Genomic DNA, 24,907 nt, shown 5'->3' with positions numbered 1-24,907 from the left:
ATGTTTCAGTCATGGGCATACCGCCAAGAACAACAGGGGAAGACTTCGCGGTAACATATGTAATGGTGACAACTCCCACAAGGACTCTACATGGCGCAACCAACTCAGATGTGCGAATTGCAATGGCCCACATGCCGCGTCGTACGGGGCTTGCCCAAACAAAAAGGCCGCTACACTTGCCCGCTGTGTCGAGCAGATACAAGGGAAAGCTCCTGCACGACGCCAACGGCAATCGAAGCCAGAAGTCCTTCCAACCACGATGGTGCCTTCAAATGACCCTCCGCGTCGAAGTAAAGCTCCCGCCAGAAAATCTTACGCACAAGCCCCACGACACCAACTGGCCACCAAATCTACCGAGGTAACACATGATAGGCTCTCGCAGGGTGCAAGTTCGCCAGCCCGTCGATGTTCCCGCAGGGAGCATGGGCAGACGGCCGGTCAGTCCCAAGAGGCTGACATTACGGGCATCTTGAACCCCATGTTGTTTGCAGTAATCAGGTCATTGCTGCGTGCCAATTACTCCTACTAACGTATCCCGTAAGTAAAAGCCGTCCTGTCTCTTGAACCTCTCGTCGCGGCCTCTTCTGCGGCTTTGCGACAAGGCACTGGAGACCAAAGAAACGATTTCATTGCACACCTTCATTCTTAAACCGTTTAGCAATGCCAGTCTCAAGATATGTAGTTTTCCATTGGAACGCAAGTGGAACACGCTCAAAACTCGCTACGTTAGACAACTAGTTCAGATATTTAAATTTCCGTTAATCGTAATATACGAATCTCGTGTTGAAGATGATTTATGCTTAAAGGAGCACTGGCACGAAAATTTTATGTTACACTTTTATAGCTTTTATCGATGCTTAATGGTCTGGTGAACCTGAAACAGCACTTCAAATACTTCAGAGCGAGGTAGTTAATTACATTGAACGGCCTGAAAATCGTTTGCTTCAAATTCCCGAAGCTTTCATCCAGAACGGCGCATATGACAGAATCCCGGCCTGACTCCACCGCTTTGTGCGGACTTCACCGGCGCCCGCTCGCCTCTCATGGGGCGTGACGTCACCAGTTTTTGACGAGCGCTGGCGCGTCACTTCTTTTGGCTTCCCGGGCTGATGTCACGCTGATGTCCATTTGCTGAGTGCCGCTCCACGCGCTGCTCCGTCGGCGCGATAAATGAGATCCAATTGAACTATGTATGTTCTTCGCGTCGCCGGCCGCTCATATTTGAGCCAGAGTATTCTGTTGAGTGAAGGAAGCGAACTGTGCAATAATATTAACGCCGAAAATTGCTGTCAGTGCTCCTTTAAAAAACTACTACATACTACGCTAGCCACGCTTCAAAGGCATAAGTAAGCTTTTGTTGCCTTCCGCAATATTGTGCCCGTAGCCTGAGTCGCCTTGCCCTCTCATGAAATTGAAGAATGCGTATGTGCTACAACCTTGATCGGCATCCAATATTTCACTTTTTTTTTTATTTATTTACACATACTGCAGGCCCTATTCGGGCTTAAGCAGGAGTGGGTACATACATAGTACAGATACATTAATTACAACTACCGCTAACATATATTTGATTAGAATCAAGAAAAAATGTGCTTCGCAACTCGAAACACGACAGTAATAGAGCAGTAATAAAATATGCACACACATCAATGTATCACAATACACAAGAGTAATATAACAGTATTAAACATGTACATACAGCTATGGAATACATGAAGAAATAACGTGCTACACATAAAATGAAAAACGAATGGAGGAAGCAGCTGCCTTCATTGCGGCAAAAAAAATTTGTTGGTCAAAGGAAAGGTTGTTTGCAAGCTGAATGAACGATTCTGTTGTGTTAGCGTTAACTACTTCGTCGGGTAATTTTATTCCGTAGTGAAATTTCATCCGGAAAAAGAGAATATTGATGTACGCTAATGTTATTAAATCGTTGCCTAACGGTTTTTCTGTGGTTTGTACGATCGGACCGCATGGGGGGCTAAGTTAAGTAACTTTCACGAGGTATTTTGTAGTGACCGTGGTACAGCTGATATAAAACCTTAATACAAGATACAGTTCTGCGATGAGCTAGTTTTTTCAATGTTGCGATGTCGCCAAGAACGGGCACGCTTGAAAAACGCGAGTATGTGGAGTATATAAACCGCAAGGCTAAATTTTGCACTCTTTATATGTTCGTGATTAAGTATTTTTGGTGCGGCCCTACTGAAACGTTCTGTATATACGGAATTATGGGAATACGGAGTTTGTACGGGTTATGCCGCTCCCCAAGCACTCGAAAGTAGATGTTAGTATAAAAAACAAGAGAATCACATTAGTTTTGCGCAATAAAAACGTTTGGCGCAGGTTTCGTATTTTTATCTTCAATATTAAGCAACATGACGCTCCGTATATTTCCCGTATCCTCAGTATATACGGAATTCATACGGGCAATGATTTGGCAGTTCTAGTAAACTTACATACATAAAATCAGTGTGAAATTTTTGGATAAATATGCCCTATTTCGTTCACCTGTGTTTCCGAAAAATGTTCAGTGTTTTGTGGCGGCTTTGTGTCATTCTAGGAAAGTACTCCGCAGTCCCATATTTCCGTATATACGGAACCTTTCAGGAGGGGGGCTCTATATCAGATCCGCATATTCTAATATTCTAAATGCCTACATACAGCCAGGTAGTGGCTTTGATCTCTCAAGCCATGAAAAATTAATCAATAGAAGGGCCCCACCTTACCTTATCTGCTGCGACTTGAATACGCACCATGAGATGAGCGGTAGAACATGTAGAGGTTTCCGCATAATGAAATTGTCTGACCTAATGAAAAAAATACTCTATTGAGCCTCTAAACAGTGGAAGCTGTTAGGGCAGCAAGACACAGGCAGCAGGATGCGCTGTCATAGCTGACCGGAACGGGGTTTCGATTTTTCATGACAGGATTATGTACACGATAATGATCATGATGGAGCCTACTCCAGCAGGGTATTTAACATCCCCCGCAGTCGCATAATGAGTGTGCCACATACAAGTACAGGGTTGAAACGCACAATGGCACCACTCTTGCTTGCAGTTCGTCACTATTTCTTCGTTGGCGCTCCGTGTGGATGATGTTTTCGCATTGCAAGCTGTTGTACTCGACTTAGTGAGCTTTTCAAGAGCAGGGCCAGCCCAGCGAATTGTCCCGTTTGTCGAAATGCCACCACACAAAGTGTTTAGCGTTGACTCATAGGAACAGAACAAGAAATTGGCAGCTACGTCGACAGAGTACCACGTTGTCCGTTGTGGTATGATCAATAATCGTGGCATTTTCGCAAAGGTTTTTCTTTCAATGAATGTACAGAGTTATGAAAAGAGAGAGGACTACCCGTTAGGCGCTGCAAAAAGAGCAGTGGCTTTGTCGGAGAGCAGCAGCTGCTGTCGTAGGCATCCTAGTGTCTGCGTAATACAGGAACCCAACCGCTCGACCACTCGGGCGGTGGACGTACAAGGTTAAACCTCCCGCAAGCACAACGGACATGTCATCAGTCAAACCTATATTCGGGCGTGCACGCCCCTTACCCCTTCCTTCCACCCCCAAGTCGTGTATGATAAACCGGCAACCAGTTATGAGCGGGAGCTTGGAAAGGAAAGGCACCGCCAAAATTGTCGCTCCTAAAGCCCTTCAAGCTGTGCAAGAAATATTGGTTCACGAAGACGTTGCTGTTCGTCAGGGAAAAATTCCAATCCGTGAAAGATTCTCCACGTCGCGGTCCCTGGTCTTTTTCCCGTATTTGTCAGCACCAAATGTTAGGGCAAGAGAAGACAGGCAGGAGGGTTTGGTGTCATGGCTGACCGAGTCGGGGTTCTTACCTTTAATGACGGGATTATGTACATGATGACGATGGCTCGTACCCCATCGCGGGATTCAACAGAGGCATCACATACACGAAACATCTAGCAGTCGCTAGGTGCATTGACGTTTCTTCGGTATCAAGATGCAGTGCTGAAAAGTTTTCTTGGTGCGAAGATCTGGAAACTAGGGCCAGTGATCACTTCCCGATACTACTTAGTTCGGTAAATAACCTCAGTACCTTTACCTCGGTAAAGATGCGACTCGACTTTGCACTACGGTGAAGTGCACTTACTGGTACATCTATAAAAGCAGTGTAGGTCAGATGATTACTGCTGCTACTAAACATGATGACCTTACTTAGATCATAGCTCGCTGCGTCAAGGAATCATCATGTGCAATGCGAAGGCGTTTAGCCATGAAGACTGGTCAGGAATACGAGAGATTACGATCCATTCGCAGACGCACCGAGTGGACCTACGAATGGCAACATACCTGCAACAAGTGCACTATGCACATATACATCTGAGACGACATCTGGAAAAGTTACGCTGGCAGCGGTGCAAGACTTCTGCGCAAATTTAGATGGCCACAAACCACCGACGCTCATTTGGAGCGTTCTGAAGGGCATGCGGAAAATTATCTCGCAGCTACGCCCATTCAGCGTGCTATGGCTGCTCGAAGACATTTCCGAGACGGAAGCAGCTGAACAGTACTGCAAGTTCCCATCTGCAACCTCGTCTCCGCAGATACGCTTACACTTCAACGACATCGTTCCACCGTCATCTTCTACCCCCGCCTTGGACCTCCCGTTCTGAGAAGACGAATTGAACTCCGCCATTTCCGACTATAACTAATTGGCTCGAATCAACGCTGGGAAGGTGGTGGGAACGCAAAGCTTAAACGACACCCACAACTATATCCCATGCGACGTCACTTGAATTTACACGTAGCTGTAGAAAGAGCGAAAGAACAGATTCTGCCTGCCGTTACCAGGAATTCTCGGGGGCGGCGTTCCAAACGCAGAAGCAGCGACGGCCACTGTCGGGCTAGAGCGGCGGACGCCGCCGCTGTAGCCCGGGCGGGAGTTGGTAGAAATAAAACGGAGAGGAGCCTCTTCCGAAGGGTGTCACAGCAGAATCGAGCGATACTGATGTACTAGCTTGGGGCTACACCACCGCGCGCCACAAGCGCAGACAACGAAACTATTCGGCATGTGAGCTTAGTGATTCCAATTTATTCCTATTTAAACTTGTTAGTAAGTTTAAGAATTGCGAAAAAGCATAGGGAGCTTTTATAATCGCTGTTTATAGAAACCAGTTATTAGTTTCGCATTTGTCATACCTCCTAAAACAAGAGATTTGGTATTCACCAATTTAGAAAATGGAGTCCTATTCGTGGCAAACAGTGGACAAAAGGTATCGCTTTTCTAGCGGCGAGATGTGTGCATGTTGCTTGCACATTTCGTTTTCTTACCCTCAAACCAATCCCTAACGTATGTTTGCCGTGCGACGACTCATTCCGTCGGGTTCGGGTTACCCTGGAGGTGCTGTCTAACCAAGTTAAGCAAGCCGTGCGAAGGAAGCGCGAAAAGGACGCGAAGCTGGCCCAAAACAAGCCAAAAACAACCGACGCTAAAGCAGACGACAAAGCCGTACCGCCGAAGCCGCCGCCGGCGAGCAGGCACCTCCGCGCGGGGAACGCTAGGTAATTTCACCGCGCCTTCTAGTGTGGGCTCCGTGAGTGAAATCCTCTGACCAACCCCCCACCCTCCCCCGCAACCGCTTCTTCCGCGTTCGGCCTTTGTTTTCTCGCACGCCATGAAAGAACCTTTGGCTGGTAGAGGTAGAAAGCTGTGCTTTAAAAACGCTCCTCTTCTGAGTATGACGGAATAAATTACGACTCTCTTTCTCGTCTCTCTGAGCACTCCAGTCTATGTCTTCCAGAATATTATAAAACAGCGTGCCTACATAGTACCGCCCCCCTTCATTGGAAACCCGCAAAAATCACCTTTGTCTTTAACTCTCGAAGACCACCGACCCGTTACGACTCCTTTTGTCCGACAGCCCTGCCTAGTTGCATTGGGAACTAAATGGAAAAGGAGATTTTTTTAAAATGGTCGCTTAGTACACCTAAACCAAAAAATGTACCCACCCTAAATGATTGAATTTCGTCGTAACAGGTCTGCTACTGACCACATCATGGCCCTTGTGTAGTCTGTAGCAGAAGATCTACATCGGGGCATATACCAATTGCAATCTTTCTAGACGTCACCTCACACTCAACTCAGTTTATCGCGATGCAATCCTGGACCGCTTATTGCACTTGGACGCGGCGGAAGATTGTACGCATGCATCTCAAACTATCTTCAGGGACAAAACCTTTTCATGTAGCCGGCAGAAGGCCCGAAATCATATTATGAAATAAAAAGAAGTGCACCCCAAGGGACTCTATTAAGCCATTTACTGTTTAATGGCAAGCTCATACACCGGAAGCGCTTACTCCTCCGTAATTTCAAGATCACTCTGTACGTGGACATCTGCACTTGGAGTGGGTCAAGCTCACGGAGGGTAACACAAAACAAAATTCAGACGGCGCTACCAAAGAGTTCTGTGTACGTAGTGCCTAAAGAACTCCTTCTTTCCTCAGAAAAATGCGTCGCCATGGCAATCACACGCACATTCATAGATAATTATCCTTTATTTCTCGGTGGGCAGCGTCTGCACTATGTACGGACCCAAAATATATTGGTATTCTCTTAGACCGAAACCTCTCATAGACCCCTGAAATAAAGAGTCTACGGATGCGAATACAACAGCATCACAAATTAGTGTTTACCTCTGGCAGCAACTGGGGAACCGATTGTCAATCTATGGTTTTGCTGTTCAAGGCGTATGTTGATGGAGCGTTGGGCTTATAGCTTTTGCCTGCCTGTCCTGCAGCAGCTATCACCAACAAATAAAAGAAGTCCGGAGGCGACGAGGAAAAATGTCTCAGAAAGCCTCGGACTTCCTAAAGGCTCTTCGGGTTCTGCGACAACTGCTGAAGCCTTGGTCAGACTACAGCTTCAAAAAACGCTCCGCGTTCACTTGAGCACAGGCTACATGCAAAAACCAATCTGTTGTACTTCAAAACCCCTATTCTAACATTGGGCAAATCATTAAAGTATGAATGTCGCAATTACAACTCAAACCCAGCAGACCCTGACTCGCAACTTTCCAACCGGGAATATGACGCTCCTGCGCAAAAAACCCTTCATACCTGGAATCGATTCGAAAAATGGTATGCCTCAAGTTGGCCTACTACAGATGACGCTTCCCATATTAACCGGTTTTATTCGGCAACTACGCACCTTTTCACAGGTGGATAGGCAACACCTGAGCGTAGTTCCTCTGGAAGTTTTATTCGAGCAGCTGACAACGCATTGTCGTATCGGCTTTATCGACTGACTTCACCCGTGTAGGCAGAGCTTTGCGGGATTAGAGAATCCCCTTGATACATTCTGCGCCAGACGCCGACATACTGGACAGACTTCTGCGATTCAAGAGCAGCTCTTCAAATCCTGCAACGTGCTAGCTGCTTTAGCCTTCACAAACATGCCCAGCGCGAAGTGAAGTATTTATATCATCTCGCATACGTCTCTGGGCCCCGGGTATACGAGGGCATAGTGATTTCGAGGGCACAGTGGCATCATGCGAAATAAGAAAGCGGATGAAGCTGCCCGCAGGCGCCTAAAAATATCGAACAGAAACAAGATCTTCGCGAAATAATATTTGAAGACACTCAAGCCGAAATAATACGCCCGAATGGCATTTTAAGCATCCAAATTATGGAGGAGGCTTTCGTGACGCCAGTTTTAATAATCACACTGCATTCCATATAAATATTGAAGTAGTGCTGCCATGAAATAATTTTAAGCGTTCTCTCAACTTATTCGACGCCGAGGGCATGTTTATTTTTCAACTTGGAACTCGAAACTGCTGCGTGCAAATTGACGAACGACTGCACAGGATAAATGGGTCATCTAACAAAGACAATATTATCAAATTGGAAATATACTCAACGAAGAGATTGGGTAGGCATGACAATGCAATTAAAATTGCTAGTTCTTGCCCCTTAACATTTATGCCTCGAAATAATCTAAAACATTTTGTCAATGATTAAAACCAGAAAATTGTCGTACGTTACTTGCTTCCTTATGTTCCCTGTTGTTTATTTGGTATAGATGAAGCTTAATTAGGTGAAAAAATTGATAGCATTAGCCGGTTTTATTGTCGGCAATGGTCTAATTAGTGTCGCATAATGTCGGCGATGGGAGCAGCCAATGATTTTATTTAACTGGCCGAACTGTTTCCGCTCTCTGACTAGCCAGAGTCATTAATTATCATTACAGTGACTCTGGCTAGTCAGTGAGCGGAAGTGGTTTGGCCGGTTGGGTAAAAATCAAGACAGAGTGCTCCCATCCAGTACAGCAATCCTCCCTGATGTCGTTTCACAATTGCTAACGGATCAGTCTGCCTTGATTTTACCCAACCGGACAAACTGCTTACGCTCACTAACTAGCCAGAGTCATAATTAATCATTACAGTGACCCTGGCTAGTCAGTGAGCGGAAGCGGTTCGGCCGGTTGGGTAAAATCAACTATGACTGCTCCCATCACACCCGTCATGCGACACTGATTCGACCGTTGCCGCTATGTTCTTTCTCGAAAGTGAAACTCGCTGTACCAAAATGGTGCAGCTGTATGTGCAATAAATTCATCGAGTATGAAAATGCCTGCTATATTGTGGCAGTCATTTTTTCGGTGTCTGATGTTATAGCAAGAACCAATGCGGAAGGGACGTGTTTATACTTCGAATTACACAAACAAAGAAAGATGTTGTGTGCATGTATTTTATCAAATTGTTGATAATATTCTCTGTATTTACAACTAACATTTGTTAATTTTAAGTTACATAGAAAAAATATTATAGCCCTCTAGTTGACCCAAAACACATACTGTTCTGGCTGTTTATAAGTTTTTCAAACAGGCTATTGTACTTTCTTATTTCTTTTTGGAACATTTAAATATAGGTGTCTATCTATATTTCCCTTTCTTCTATGCAAAACTGTAAACTTTGTTGCAACAGCATAGACACGAAGTAGTAAATCTGTTAGATAGCTCAGATATGTATAATCGCATGCTGTGTGCTTCACTGGAACGCGAGCAGTGCAATGACGTAAGCAATCGTGCATGCTCTTTGTTAAAGACGATAGTCTTTCTTCGACTACTTAAACCAAGAAATTTTGGTTTGTCTGTCTGTGTGTCTGTCTGCAACTGGATTCAGCCACACGGCCAAAGTAAAACAAGGCGTGAAAATATTCTGATGTAGTCAAAGCTAAATTTACAAATCTAAGTCCGGTGTAATGTTCCTACTTGTCAAGATTGTTGAAGACGAACAAGACATTCCATAAATGTAATACAACAAATTATACAGAAGTGATATTTGCAGTGTTCCTTTAGAAAAAATCGTACATGCTTGATTTTGGCGAAATTAAATACTTCATCAGCTCCAGAAAAAAATTCACTTCGCCTTCGCCTGCTGTCGCCCCGCCACTATAGCTTCTGGCGCCATTTTAAGAAATCAACCCGCAGAAGTTACGCAAAATGCCACTATATAGGTTTCGCCTTCTGCTTGGAACGCACGTGGAGTAGGGCAACGTGGTTCTATCAAAGTTGAAGCATTCACGATTCACGCGCGTCTCCGCTGTTCGGCAGCGTTGGAATCGAGACACCCGGCCTGGACCAGTCGTACGCGGTAAATTCAAAATAGGTTAACCAAACCTTTGGCGTCTTTACCTTAGGAGGAGCGCGACGCAAGACGAACAACATTAGAGGTGAGCGGGAAAGCAAAGCGAGTCATTTACTTGTCAAAAGTCGATAAAGACTATTGTCTTTTGTCGACATTTGCAACGAAAGGAGCAGATACGCGGCCAATGTTTTGTTACAAAATTTTGATAACACAAGGTAATACCGGATCGTTTGTAACTGATGATCTAAAGCAATAGATTAGCTATACTAAAAGCGTTTGGCACTCAGATGCTGACTTCTACTGGCATAACAGCTCTTTACAATGTTTTAGGCATGCTGGCCAACATGACAAAGAGGATGGACGAGTAGCCTATCTGAAATTTTTGTTTGTCCTTATGTGTAATGAACACGGTTATTTGAGGTACGTGGTACAACCATCCGCCACCACCCCACTCAGGTATAGCTTACCCCTTCGAAGAAAACTGGTGTATGCTGCCTAATCTAGTTTGTAAACCACACGTAACGCGTACGACATTTGGCGATTGAAGTGTCCTGTTTAGTCCCTAACACTAATATATGTTCAATGTGATGCGCATACAAAAGAGACAATTGTATCTCCCTTTCTAAACCCTCGCCCAGTCTCGTGTAACCTGTGGTTACAAATATGTCCTGCCGCACCATGTGTATTCATTCAGCCCGTCGCTTTGCATCTGCCTTTACTCTTGGAATCGCAAACAGTGCTTTTTCAGGCTCCATTCTGTGGCTGCAACCAAAATCGCAGCACCACAGATTTTTGTTACACCTCACATTACGCTGTCACACGTGATGTAGTGAGAACACGAGCATGAAACCGATGAAGGAAACCGGTTGCTGCACGATCCTAGCCGCCGCTCACGTGAAGAACTGCGCAGTTGGGCTGAAAGAGATCGCCAACAACTCGGTGACCGAAGCGGTAGGATATGTACATATCAATGCATGCTCCTCTGCGTTTTTACGCACACAATTGCACACAATTGCTTAATAAGCACTCCCTCTCGGCCAAAAACGCGCGACACACGAGGCAAAAGGACTCCTCCCAAATCATATATGCTCTACCTATTTCTTTCTTTAACCGCTATAGACTGCAAAACTAAAATTTTTATGGCGAAGCGGAATGGCAGAAGCAAAGGTCCACATCGGAATCAGCATGCCACTTTGTAAGGAGGGATATGCAATGTGCATATAGATTTGTATTGAGTTGATCTGGATTGTGTCATTTTTGGTGTGCAACTCAATGTATTTTTTTAAGTTTTCAGCAGCACAACTATTCGGATATAGTCACGATATTTGATATTTCATGATAATATAGTCAAAATTAAAAACAAGTTTGTTTTGTGTAATGTTTTTAAACACCCCACACACACCTTTAAATTCCTATAAAAAAGATGCTTAGTAAATTTTCAGAGCTTTAGGGCAGGATCGCAAAAAATGATAAGTACACGAATGAGCAGAGCAACATGCAAGTCACACAAACTTGCTTTCGTGCTGCGAATCTCGTTTTATACATTAGTTCGCAAGAAATGAAATAGGTTTTGAGGTGCGTAGCATCTTTGCTATTCATGTTGCCATCATTCCTGGGCAATTTCTCGTATATCTGCCGTCATACCGTCACCCAACCTGCCAGCATCGACGCTACCCCAAGCAGCAGAAATCGCCAAGCCCAAGCATAGCAAATCATCAGTGGCCAATGTGTCCGAGCTTGGCAATACCTCGGCCGCCAATATTGGTTGGTGTTTGGGAAAGGTGACAAGCCAACAATTGGCCAAACCCTGGAAGGCCAATATTGGACAACGCTTGGCAAAGTATCTTGCCATGATAATGCCAATTGGTGGAGCCCACGCTATTTTCATGCACATTTTTGGCTTTGTGGCCAGTCCTTATGACCAATGCTTATTTTATGAGTTGCTTCGCGGCCGGATTTCTGCTTTATACATGCCAGTATACAGGAAATTATTCAACGAGCGCGCATTAAATAAACAATGCGCACTCGTTAAGTAATTTCTTGTACAATGGCATGTATAAAACAGAAATAGGACCGCGAGGCACAATAAACAAACTGCATCAACTTTGCGATGCAATTATACATACGTGACTTGCCAAAAACAATTGAGCAACACAACACACCGGGTCTCTCTGTGTAGCTTTTTTATTATGCACATCAAATATACGAGAAACCTGGCTTAACAGTGGCAAGAATACGAACACAAACATGAAAGCAAACACAAACACAACAGTCGAGAAAAAATTTTTAAAAGCGCTGGTCATGAAGCGCGAACCGATTATCATTCGTTTAACTGCTTGAGATGCCTACAAAACAGAAGCATTCAGGTAAATTAAAACAGGACCCTCATTCCCGGTAATTCGCCGACGTGCCAATATCACAATATGTTGTTGAACAGCACTATTGTAGAATAGCCCAGCTTGGAAAGCTTGTCACTGCTGCATCCGCCACTTGTCCACGGGAAACACCTGTGCGTCGTAGCGCCTGTAATAAGTAAAAAAAATAGTTTACTATAATGCTAAATTCACGCTGCTTACTAAATACAGCACCTATAAAAGCCTTAGCACATGTCCGTGTGAAAATATTCAGCCTAAAGTTCTAGCATGTTAACACTCGCTATAAAACATAAAACGTACTGCACTATTCATTTTTCAATACTGCGTTTTACGGTAGCAGTTACTTGGCTCGTTCTTAAAAAAACAGTCCCCAATTTCACCGAAAATGGGCTTCACTCCTATTGTAATCGCTCAAGGTAATATAAAAAGTCCAGTAGACAAAGCAACATGCCAGCGGTTCCGTGAAATTTTGTTGTGCCTTCGCTCACTTCTGCCCCGACGCGCAAGACGCGAACGGAACCGACGGAGAAGCCCAGCGGAAATGTAATTACTTTGTCGCTCGACACTCGCTATGAAATACCTTTACCTTTACGTTGCTCAAGAATATAATGAAACGAAAGCTTCATTAATAGCTAGAGTTTAATTAAGCCAGAATATTACATCCGCAGCTGTTGTACTGCACACGAGTCTTGCTTCAACGCATGCTGAATGTCGTGAACCTGCAGTGGGAGCACGGCTGCTTGTTCGGAAAACACCAAGCCGGAAAAAGGATAACTAGAACTGGCGTCACACAATTGGAAGCACATGTATGTGACCACTTTTTTCTTCGCAAGAACCAACAACACTAAGCAGCACTCGCGAGCGCCAGTTATAAACGACAGCTTAAGTTTTGGCGGGAACGAGCGCGAGCACTCCCGCACCGCGAAAGGAAAAATAAGATGGTGACTTACGTTTTCAGCGGCAGCCGTAGCAGGCAAACTATGTTATTACACCAGTCAGGTATACTTCACAGAGCCACCGACACCAAAACGCACCTCACAGACACGTACAGGAGTACTACGGCGGTTTCCATACCACAAAAGAGAAGAAAACGTCGGACGAGCGCCGCGGCGTCGCGGCCATCCACGGCCCCACCGCCGAGAAAAAGAAAGCGGAGAGGCACAACGCTCAAGTAGTTCGACGGACCCCGTTGCGTTAGGACACACAAATGACCAATTCCTACTGAACGTTTAACACTCTCTCTCACGCTGTTTTGAATAAGCTGCACTTTAGTTTAAGTACGCTTTGTTTCGTGGCACGGTGCTGTGGCTCTTTAGGTAACTACTTTTTGCTGCGTTTTGGCCTGTTCACCGCGCTCTAGCCGTCGTAATCCGTCATGTTGGGGAACCGCCGCGGGCAACGACCGCAGTGCTGCCCTCGATTGGTGCTGCTTGCGCGCCGGGTGCGCATGTATACACGCAAAATAACGCACACGAGTGCTCTACAGTGAGACTTCATGCAGCGGTATGCAACAACACGTAAGGCTGTGGGCATTTACACCTGCCAATACTTTTTATTTAAATGTGATACTTGACGCAAGCTTGAAAATGATTTGGAACTGCTTTTTCATTGTGCGCTGCGCGTGAAAACAAATGCAAAAACACGCAATCTTCAGTAATATTTTGAGTGAACTTGAGTGGTCATTCAACTAACAAGAAAATGCCAAGACGTGTGTAAAGGCACTCATACATACCTGTGTCGCATATAGGCTACTAGTCTTCATAAAATTTTATGATAAAAAATTACGTCTGAATGAGCGCGCTGTCCAGTGCGATTTTTTGCGCACCGGCCAATGCGTGTCCTCAAGGCCGGTCGTACAGCGCGCGTTGTCCACGAATGGCTTTTGCGTACAGGCCGGCGTCTGGCCAAGCTATCGGAAGCCAAAGGGACGTCCAATGATTGGCTATCGGCCTATGCTGCTTAGGACCATAATCAGGATGCCGTAAGCTACCGACATGCTGACGTCTACCAATATGCCGACATCCATAACCTTGCCATCGTGCCATCAGGTGGTCATCGGGCGTCGTGCCATCATTAATGTCATTACCATGATCTCCTACGTTGATGTTTGATGGCTTCCATCAACTCCAAATTTTCAATAGGGCCTTCGGAAAAACTGCCGAGGTAGCCACAGAAATCTCGCTGCTTACTATCTGAGACGTTAACGCACACCGTACGGAATAGGTTGACAAGCAGGGCACAATAAAGGGACGCAATCTCTTGTTTGATGACCAAAGAGGGGATCTCAGTTTGCTGAACAATCTGCCACAGCTCACCCGTGTTGGAAACAGCGTTAGTGGGGACACGACCACTGCTTCCCGTAAATCAATTCTCGTGAAGCTGGTTTTCGGGACGGTTCTTGTGAACCACCCCTGAATGCTTGCTAGTCAAAGCGATACGAAGGGGTTAAGCTATCCCAAATGGCACAGACAAAATTTAGCTTATTTTCTAATACGGTGCGGTAGAGTGAGATAAAACATGCTTGCTGGTAAATTTATTTTTCCCGTGGGAAATACGCTACATTTGCAGCGATAGCCCCTATACATGTTGACAATAGAATGAAAGCGAAGATATAACGTAAAATAACACAAAATGACATACCCTGTGACAAACCATATGACCACATAATGTAACACAGTCATAATACTCATAACGTTCACACAAAAAACCCAATGATTACGATCTATACAAACTTGCAAAAGCCACACAGACGTTCATTTTACTCTTGACGTTATTAGTTATGCAATTCCACAAATGGGTGCCATTAAACGGGATTATTCTTTGTTTGTAGGCATTACGGCAAACCTGCAATTCTTTGTTTGTAGGCATTACGGCAAACCTGCAAATTAAATTTGTTGTTAGTTGCAGTTCTGGTGTTTCCTGTAGGGCTAACAAATATACTCAGTGGTAACGGATAGCTGTTATGTACTATAGTACGAATTGTTTGCGTAAATTTTACTGGTGCAGCTAAGTGACGGGTAGTATTCCTGTGAACTAAAAAAGAGGTCTGGTCGGATCTGTACAATTTGAAATGTTGATAATCCGCTCCAAGCCAATCAGCAGGTTGTTCCAACATTCTATTGAATATTTCTGCAAATACGTGATGAATGAAACTGAAACTGAAATTGAACCGGAGCCGGATGTGGTCAGCGGGTTCACCTCCGAGTTTTTCATCTAAGATTGCACCGACATCGTGCACTACACTGGCGCGTTTTAGTTGTTCAGGGTGCAGAGACTACACTAAAGTAAGTGGGAACGTCTTGCGAGTATATTTTATTATGATCATCGGGGAGTGCAGTGTTTGCGATTAGGGAGGGCGAAGTGAGCGCCCCCCCCCCTACCTCCCCTCCACCCTCGGCAACTCGTGTGACCTCTTCCCAGTGAAGGCCTAACGATCAGAACGCAGAGAAAAGACGAGGAATTGTTATGAAATTTTTAGTTCAATAAAATGGAATTGCAACACATACAAAATATTTCTGTGCATAAGTTCTTACTTTCATATGTAACATCGGCAAGGGGAGCGGGCGCCATGGCGGATGCACCATCAATTCAATCAATTCACAATGCGCTGCCGAAAGAACTTCAATTCCTCCTAAAGCACCGAAACATATCACATCGGTCCTTTGTGAACTACAACGTCGTCTTCATGCGTACCCCTCAAATGCTAGCTTTTTAAATTCATGGGAATTTACGAAGGTAATATTGTCGTTTCTGAAACTCTTTTTACGCGGCTGTTTTTCTAAGTACTAGGCACGTTATTTGAGATGAAAAGTAGGAGGATAATCTCTTCAGTACATGCAAATATTAAAATTAAGTGCTACCGTGTTTCTCACGGCAGCCTGCTTTTCTTCCCCGCATTTCCGAGGCAGAAAGTAAACAGCTTTTGGAAGGTAACATTCGGCTGCCATGGTCGTTAATACACTCACTTGGTCATAACCCTACGGGACAGGTTCGATTAGGTTAAGGCATAGGGAAACTTTGGCGCCCTTCACCAGATTCCCCCCCCCCCCCGTGCGAATGCCTGTGGTCACAAGCTCCCCAGAAATTCAGCTTTAAGTAATTATTCTCGCACACAACCTAAACTACATTCATGCCATTCTGCAGCAGGAGGCGATCGTCCAGTGGTCAAACCCCGTGACGGAGCTTCGTGCTATCGGCATACTGTGAAAACGGACTGCATTGAAAGGGGCGGGATGTCATTAACAAAAATGATAAATCGAAGAGAGCCCAGTGTCCATCCTTCAGATACTCCAGAAATAACCCCGAAAGGCTAAAAGGTAACACCAAGATAACACACACACTTAGAACTGTGTTTTAAGTACCTCATAAACCGCTGGCAAATGTCAAGTGACAGACCATGTTCCGAGTGTTTGCGAAGTTTTAAATCATAATTAACAGCGTTTGCGGCCTTGCCACAGTCGCGATATACTTTATAACCTGTTGGTGACGGAGCACTGGAGCGCCCATGTTAATTACAACACTGGTGATGTTTAACGCCACTTTCCCTCCTGACATAAAGGCATATTGGTTATAACGCAATATTGAGCGCAGTGCTGCTGTTCAAAAGTCAGTGCATGCCTTTTGGACGAATTTGTAAATATTGTCACGGACAAACGAACCCAATTAACCAAAGGCCGTTTAGTTGGGGCGAACGTGTGCCCAAAACAAGACAAAAAGAACCATCGTGGTGTTCATGTTGCGAAGCACTGCCCAACTGCGCCCGCGTGATCCTCCTGTTCTTTTTCTTCTAGACATCTCAGCGAGTGCTCACGTGACCCCCTTCACCTAAGAGCGCTCGCCATCCCGCTGCGAGACCAGGAGGGCACGGGCTGGTGCGACTCGCGTTGCGCCAGTGCACGTGTCAATATCAGACCGAAGGATGATTGGCCTACCGACCATTCCAACGAGGGCGCCGCCATCTTGCGTGCGCAGCGCCCTCTCGTAGCTGGCCGATTCGCTGGCTTGGGCGTTTGCTCCGCGGCGCATGGGCGCCAACGACGGCTCGGTGAATTTTACGTTGTAGCGCGTTGTACGATCTTTTCCGTAATATACTATAAATTGGAAAATTGTCGCATAAGAGCCGTTTAAGTGATATGGCTTAAATTGGAGGCTTTTTCGGCCGCGGTGGATCTGAAATTCGCCTCGAGGTAGCGTGGTCCGTGGTGGGTAAACGATGCCGTGTCGAACTTATGTTTGCAATACTAGGTCACAATTTTTTTGTTTGCGTGTCTGTGTCCGGATTGATCGCTTTGCTACAAAAACTAGTGTTTGTTAAAACGATCTAACCGTGATAGTATCGGCGCCCATGGGCAACAAGCAGAAGCGTGTGTCGACGTCAGTGTAACATACTTCTGGCTTCATATCCCTGCAGCACTTAATACAGATTGTTTGTGGTGGACTTAGTAAGTATCTGGCATATTACATAGTTTGTATTAAATATTATCGATGTATCCAAGACTGCAAGACTTTACCCTCTCAGCCAACCACTCTCGCCGACTATAAACAAAAGTTCCTCTCTCAGAATTTTAAGCTGCTCTGCAGTACTAACGTACAACATAAATAAAATGAACAACACAGCTCCTGGAGAGAGTCCGCCGTTGGGAAACTTAATCGTCCACCGTCTGCCGACTCCTCTCCGATCAAGAAGTCGCTGAGCATTTAAGCAATGCTGGGATCAGGTGGAAGTTCATCGTACCTACTGCCCCGTGGTGGGGTGGTTGGTGGGAGCGGCTGGTTAGGACGGTTAAGCAAGCACTCAGAAAGGTACTGGGGAGAGCCAAGCTTGGGTTTGAAGAACTGGCTACCGTCCTCACCGAAGTAGAAGCCGTTGTGAACTCCAGGCCTCTTACTTTCGTGGAGTCGGACATAGGGGAGCCGTGTGCTCTCACTCCTGCCGATCTCCTCATTGGTCGCAGACTTACGCATGTACCTACCAAGAGCGACTCGGGAAACGATACAACCACCTGTTCGCGCACTGATGCCGTGCGGCGGTATCGGTATCGAGAACGTTTGACCGAACACTTCTGGGCTAGGTGGATGAAAGAATACCTGTTGCAGCTTCGGTCTGCACACTTCACAACGAAGAAAGCGGCCACTGAAGTCAAAGTAGGAGACGTGGTGTTAGTGTACCAAGAAAAAACACCGTGCCAAATGTGGAAACTGGCCATAGTTCAGGAGGTCTTAAAAGCACCGATGGTACCATCCGTTCTTGCAAGATCAAGCTGCAAGATGGGCTTGTGACAACCAGACCCATACAAAGACTTTACCCTCTTGAAATTCGTGCCTCCATTTTCTCGCGGCCCGGAATGTGTTGAAAATTATCATCGCCACGCTTCTCCGATGCATGAAGAGGACGAAGAATAAACCTAGACGCGATGGAGATGGTGAGGGATAGCTCGCGCTCAGAGCTCGCTCCCGGGGCTCGAGGCTGGCTCCTCGAGGAATCGAACGACGAAGACACCACTGGGTGCCACGAAAATAAACCCTCTGCTTCTGCTTGGAGAGCTTCATTTTTCGCCTCCCGCCACGCCTTGGCTCAACACCCTCTACAGCAGTAACTGCCTCGCAAATCCCCGTGTAGTACTACAATAAATTCCTGCGAAGCATGTCGAGCTCATGGCGATAAAAGCTAAAAATGTCTCCTTACAACCAAGCCTAGCCCAATAAAGCAACCACCAGACCAATGCTGAACCCCCTCCAAAGCGAAAAGCTCTAACGCATGCTGCAGATGGGACCCCCTTGGAAGAGAGGCTGACGCGTATCGAGCAGCTTCATTACAGCGCGCTGAACTTATAAAAAACCTCTTGCAGAAGGAAGCTACAGTACACCCTCCTGTGGTATTCCTAAAACACCACGGGAGGGCGCTGAGATCGCCGCGGTGAGCAGACGTGTCTCACATCGGCTCCGCCGGTTATGATTATTTGTGCCGAGCCAATTGGAAATATTGACGAAATTCTGCCATAGGGCAACGCAGCTCGACCTACGGACTCGATCGACACCTACCTCGGTGAGCTGCATCAATTTTTCACCGACTTACTGGGGAGCATAGATCTCCCAACGCGGCCGCCTTGCTAGGCCTAACCTAGGACTAGCGCGACATCGGGCCGGGCGTGCCGACGGCGGCCGCCATGATGGACATGGCAACCACACCGGAAGAGACAACGGCGGCAATGGACACCGGCAACACCTTATCAACCGAAGAAAGCTCTCAAGCACCAATAATGCACGTGAACCACGACGACGGACGTATGGCGGTGGCAGTAACCGGCATGGACCCAACATCGGCAGACGCCGAGGGATGGCAGGTGGCAAGGCGACGGCTGCGACAACGAGCGACCGGCGCGGTTAGCGGTGAGTCGGTCCTTGCTACTCCTGCAGCCTCTAAAAGTCAGGCGCGTTTCGCGAGGCAAGTCGCAGCTAGAATCACCAGGGCAGCACGCATGCCACATACGCTGCCGAGAGAGGAAATCAAAATTATACTTAGACCCCGTGGAGGGCTAAATGTAGGCCGCACCGAGGCAACCAAACTCATGGCAGCAATTTTCGCGGCTGCGGGAACCACATTACAAGAGTCCAGAGAAGACACTATATGCACCAATGTTGCCCAGAATATCATTGTGATAAGTACCCCGCACGAGTGTAGAGCACAAACATACGCAGGTATCCGCCTGCTCAGAATTGAGAGTAAGGAGTATGAAACCAGCGCCTACTCGTCAGCGCCCGATGGAACCACGAAGGGTGTCATTCGAGGTATCTCTCTTTCAGACACAAAGCAGGACTTACAAGCAAATATAGTCAATGAATCAAACCCACTCGCGCTTGAAGCCCACAGGATCGGCAACACCACCACAGTAATAGTAGCATTCGCGGGCACAAAGGTACCTAATGTCGTAAAGTATGGGGCTATGTTAGTGAGATGCAGCTTATATAGACAACATTATGAAGTCTGCCACTGCTGTGGCAAGTTAGGTCACCGCACAGATGTGTGCCCCTCTCCAGACACCAAGATATGCTTTGCGTGTGGAGCGCCCAACCCGGGCCCCACACATGAACAAGAGTGCAAACCCCGCTGCAAGCTGTGCAATGGGGCGCATCCCACCGGTGTAGCGGGATGTAAAAACCGCTACAAAATCCCACACGTGGTCACACAGCGCCGGTGGGAGCGCAGGCGGACGGAAGCGCAGCAGCCGCCATTGGGCCTAGCTGACTTTCCGCCGCTGCAGCCGTGCGAAAACGGGGTGAAACGGATGACGCACAAGAACGCTGACGTCAACAGGGCGGCAGCTGGCGGCACCTCGGCGAGTGGCGGCGCGGCGCATCGCAGCGGAGATCAAAACAAGCCTGCCCCGGGAGGGGGCGCGGCGTGGGCCGACGTGGCTGGATCGCATCCGACGCGAGGAGCCAACTCGCAGCAACCCAAGGGCAACCCAACGCAGCCAACCCCAGAGATAATCACACTCCGCAATGAAAACGCGCGCCTAAAAGCGCAACTCGCAGAGCAAGACCGGCGCCTGCAGGAGGTCAGCAGGAAGCTAGACATGCTCCTTGCTGACCAACACCAGGACCCAGCGCGGACGCCACTGCCAGCGCGAGGGCAAGCGCACAAACAAGCGCAAGCCCAAGAGCAAGACCTAGAACAAATGCAGACACAAGAACCGACACATACACATGCCACAGGACCACAAGCTGTAGAACTACCCGAGGAGGCAACGCAGGATGCAAACACAGCCGAAGAACCCGAACCCAAGGCAAAGAGGCGAGCTACAGTAACAAGTTCGATCGAAAGACGCCACCCAAAATTGGAAGAGCGCATGGACAGATTTGAAGAACAAGCCCAAAAAGGCCAAGAATCAACCAATAGAAGACTGGCAGCACTGGAGGCGGCGACAGCGGACATCACCGTCCGCATGACCAACATAGAACGGATATTAGCACAGATACAACACGTCATGCAACGACCCAGCGAGGGACCCCAATATCACCCCAGTGAATGCCGCCCCTCATGGCCCGAACAACGCTAACGCGGGAGCTCGTTGTGTGGCAATGGAATGCGAATGGCCTGCGCGGAAAGAAGGCACTATTGCAGCAGTACATCAGGCAAGCCAGCCGGCGGCCAGACGTAATTCTCCTGCAAGAAACGCACAGCGAGGCTCCCCTGGGCCTGCCGGGGTACCGCTCCTACGCCAGCCCGCCCAGCGCAAGAACTATTGGGAAAGGCGCAGGGCAGGGGGTTAGCACCCTGGTGAAGAAAGGACTTACATACATCGAACACGACTTGCTCCACAACAGCGCCATCGAACATATGGCTATCGAAGTCGTCACGGGCCGCAAGCAAAAGGAGAGCGTCTTCATCGTCAACACATATAGCAACCCGAAACACTTCCAGCAACGTTTCCGAACCCTAATGCACAAGGTGAAGCAATTGGCAAAGGACAACACTGCGCTCGTGTGCGGAGACTTCAACGCACCGCACACGGCGTGGGGATACCCGAAATCCACAGCCAAGGGTCACAGCCTTTACGAAGAGGCCCTAGACACAGAATATCAACTGCTGAACGACCCATCGACACATACAAGACACGGCACATCCACGCAACGCGACACCAATCCAGATTTGGTATTTTGCAACGCCGCCGGGGCTCGCTGGCGGAACACGGGCGAGACACTGGGCAGTGACCACTGCGTCCTCGAGATTACGGTGCCACTGCGCAGCACAGCGCCGACTCCCCGCAAGCAAACGATGACAGAATGGACCAAGTACAGGCAGAAGCTCGATGCTCTGCCCAAGCGCATTGACGACATCGACGAATGGATGCGCACCCTCAATGCAACGGCACAAGCGGCCACGACAGAAGTGGAAGCGGACGGAGGGACCCCACAAATCGATAGCCGGCTGGCGCACCTGCTGGAGGCACGAAACTCGCTAAAGAGCAGATGGAGGCGACAACGCCACAACCGTAAGCTTCGAAAGCGCATCGCCATGCTGAACCGCGAAATTGAGAAACATAGCGCGGTGCTTTGCCGTCAACAATGGCAGGCGGTCTGTCAGGAAGCGGATGGCCAAATCCACAAAAGCCAGACCTGGCGTCTGCTACGTCACCTGCTGGATGAAAACAAGACAAAGGGGACGCAACATCACATCCTAGCACGCACCCTACACAAGGCAAAGCAAGAGCTCGGCGAAGCCGAAGTTCGCCGGCGGATCGACGGTAAATATCTCCCACCCACCCCACCAACCCCCCTCCCAAGTTACGCGGGCGCAGCCAATGCCCGGCTCGACGCTGACATCGAGGAGTGGGAGGTCCGAGCAGTCCTTCAAACCATCAACTGCAAGTCGGCACCGGGGCCAGATGGGGTGTCAAATAAGGCGCTGCGCAACCTCAGCGACGCAGCGGTAACGACGCTAACATAATACTTCAACAGGTGCTGGCGCGTAGGCAAACTCCCCACCAGCTGGAAGGAGGCAAGGACGGTGCTCATCCCTAAACCGGGCAAGACACCAAGCATTGAGAACCTACGGCCTATCTCTTTGACATCCTGCGTAGGAAAAGTTCTCGAACACGTCCTCCTCAACCGCTGGCAAGCATACCTAGAAGAAGGCCTCTACCCAGACACAATGCTGTGTTTCCGGGCCAGGCTCAGCACACAGGATGCCATGCTGCTCATCAAACACGAAGTCCTGGACCAACCAATCAGCTATATGGACAACCGAGCAGTGTTGGGCCTGGACCTGCAAAGCGCGTTTGATAAGATCCGTCACTCAGCCATCCTCCAACAAGTTTCGCGCCTCAACATGGGAGAACACTCTTTCTCATACATCCGCGACTTCCTGACAGATCGCACCGCAACAATCGTAGCCGGAGACATTGAACTGCCCAAGAAAAGACTGGGGAGCACTGGTACACCACAGGGCGCCGTGATCTCGCCGACACTGTTTAACATAGTGATGATCGGGGTGGCCAAACGACTACAGAACATCCCGAATGTCGGACACACCATCTACGCAGACGACATCACGCTGTGGGTGTCCGGCAGCAGTGACGGCGAGATCGAGGCGTCGCTGCAGCGCGCCATCGATGACGTCGAAGACCAACTGCAAGGCACAGGCCTCACGTGTTCCCCGACAAAGTCAGAGCTCCTGATCATACCACCAAAACGAAAAAGCCGAGGAAACAAGACTGAACCCAATATCAACCTCCGGACGCGCGACGGGATGACCATCCCGCGAACGAAGACGCTGCGTATCCTTGGTCTACACGTCGATGCGCTTGGGCACAATGGCCTTACCATCACAAAGCTGGAAACGAAAATATTAACAGCCGTAAGGCTTATCAAGAAAGTGGCAACGAGGCATGCAGGGATGAAGGAAGGCAACCTCCTGAAGCTGGTGCAGTCGTTTGCGATCAGCCACGTGGCCTACGTCGCGGCTTTCCACGACTGGACAACAGCGGAGAGCCGAAAGGTTGATGCGCTGATACGCAAAGCATATAAGACGGCACTAGGCCTTTATACACACACTAATACAGAGCGCCTCTTAGAGCTAGGAATACACAACACATTAAGCGAAATAGCAGAGGCACAACATACAGCACAACTCACAAGACTAGCACAGACAAAGACAGGCAGATCGATTTTACAAAGAATAGGTTCTCAAACGAGGCTGCAGGGGGACAAGGACCGATCGCCGCTGCCGCGCGCGCTGCTTCGCTTTCTGCAGGTTCCACCAATTCCCAAACATATGGACCCAGAGATGAACCAAGAACGTCGCCTGGCCAGAGCAAAGGCCCTCACCGCTACATATGCCGCGGACACTGGTGCATACTATGTCGACGCGGCGGCATACCCAGACCGCCCGGGCACGTACGCTGTGGCCGTGGTCGCGGCAACCTCAGGGGAGCTGTACACGGCGGGCAGCGTACGGGCTCGGGACTCCAACCAAGCAGAAGAGCTGGCCATCACACTAGCCCTAACTAACCCAAAGTGCACAACAGTGTTAAGCGACTCGCATAGTGCGGTTATGAACTTCGCTACAAACAAAGTGTCCTCGTTCGCGTCTAGGGTGTGCGGGGCCCTACCACAACGACTAGTGCCAGTGACCATCAGGTGGTTCCCAGCGCATATGGGCCCGGTGAGCACGGGTGCGAACCGTAACGAGGAAGCAGACCGAGCAGCGCATGTGCTCACCGGCCACGGCACTGCCCTGAGCCCTCGACCTACGGAAGGCGACAATGACGGGATGATACCGGTTGGCACATATAAAGGGGTGCTGACCTGGTATCGAGAAAACAGAAGGACTTATCCGCCACCACACCGGAATCTCACCCGACGGGAGGCAGTACTGCTACGACAGCTGCAGGCACGCGCAATATGGACGCCAGTACTCGCAAAGCATGTATGCCCGGAGGTATACCAAAGTGATGTGTGTGCGGTGTGCGGCAGGGATCGAGCCACCATGGTGCACGTGTTATGGGAGTGCCAAGAGACAGACCCACTCATGGACACGCTGCCACCACGCCTTGCCAGTGCGGTGGCCAGCACAGACTGCAACCTACAGCGGGAGGCCGTTCAGCTTGCGCTGGCGGCCCTTGAACGCCAGCGGCCGAACACGCTGCCTCCCCCCCCAGGAGGCCGGCGACAGTAGGTAACATCTCGCAGGCAATAAAGATGTTGTTTCTCTCTCTCTCAAACACCACGTGTTCTAGAACTTGCGTGCAACAACTGGGCAAATGGATGCCCCACTGCTCCTACCTTCGACATAACTGATGATGACCCGAGGTAAAGGGTCTTCGGTTTGGCAGTGAAGCTGTCATAGTTTAGGAAGAAAGCGAGCCCTTTAGAATGCCTTCTCGAGTCCCAAAACAACACACCCACATTAACGCC

At 48.3% G+C, this 24,907-nt stretch overlaps 1 protein-coding gene across 1 annotated transcript; it reads left to right on the top strand.

Moving 5' to 3' along the window:
- The first annotated feature begins 21,029 nt into the window (after positions 1-21,029).
- LOC144164445 (uncharacterized) lies at positions 21,030-22,439 on the top strand. Its single transcript, XM_077694983.1, has one exon. The coding sequence runs from the start codon at positions 21,030-21,032 to the stop codon at positions 22,437-22,439; it is 1,410 nt and encodes a 469-aa protein (XP_077551109.1).
- The last annotated feature ends 2,468 nt before the right edge of the window (positions 22,440-24,907 follow it).

The sequence above is a fragment of the Haemaphysalis longicornis genome, unplaced genomic scaffold (assembly GCF_048455015.1).
Source record: "Haemaphysalis longicornis isolate Haplotype H1 unplaced genomic scaffold, Haemaphysalis longicornis Haplotype H1 scaffold_13, whole genome shotgun sequence".
Taxonomy (NCBI): domain Eukaryota; kingdom Metazoa; phylum Arthropoda; class Arachnida; order Ixodida; family Ixodidae; genus Haemaphysalis; species Haemaphysalis longicornis.
The sequence above is the reverse complement of the archived record's forward strand: the minus strand, read 5'-3'. Positions and strand labels throughout refer to the sequence as shown.

What these genes read in the sequence shown, in the direction of transcription:
- LOC144164445 (XM_077694983.1), top strand. Translation starts at nt 21,030, where the DNA reads ATGGCCCGAACAACGCTAACGCGGGAGCTCGTTGTGTGGCAATGGAAT.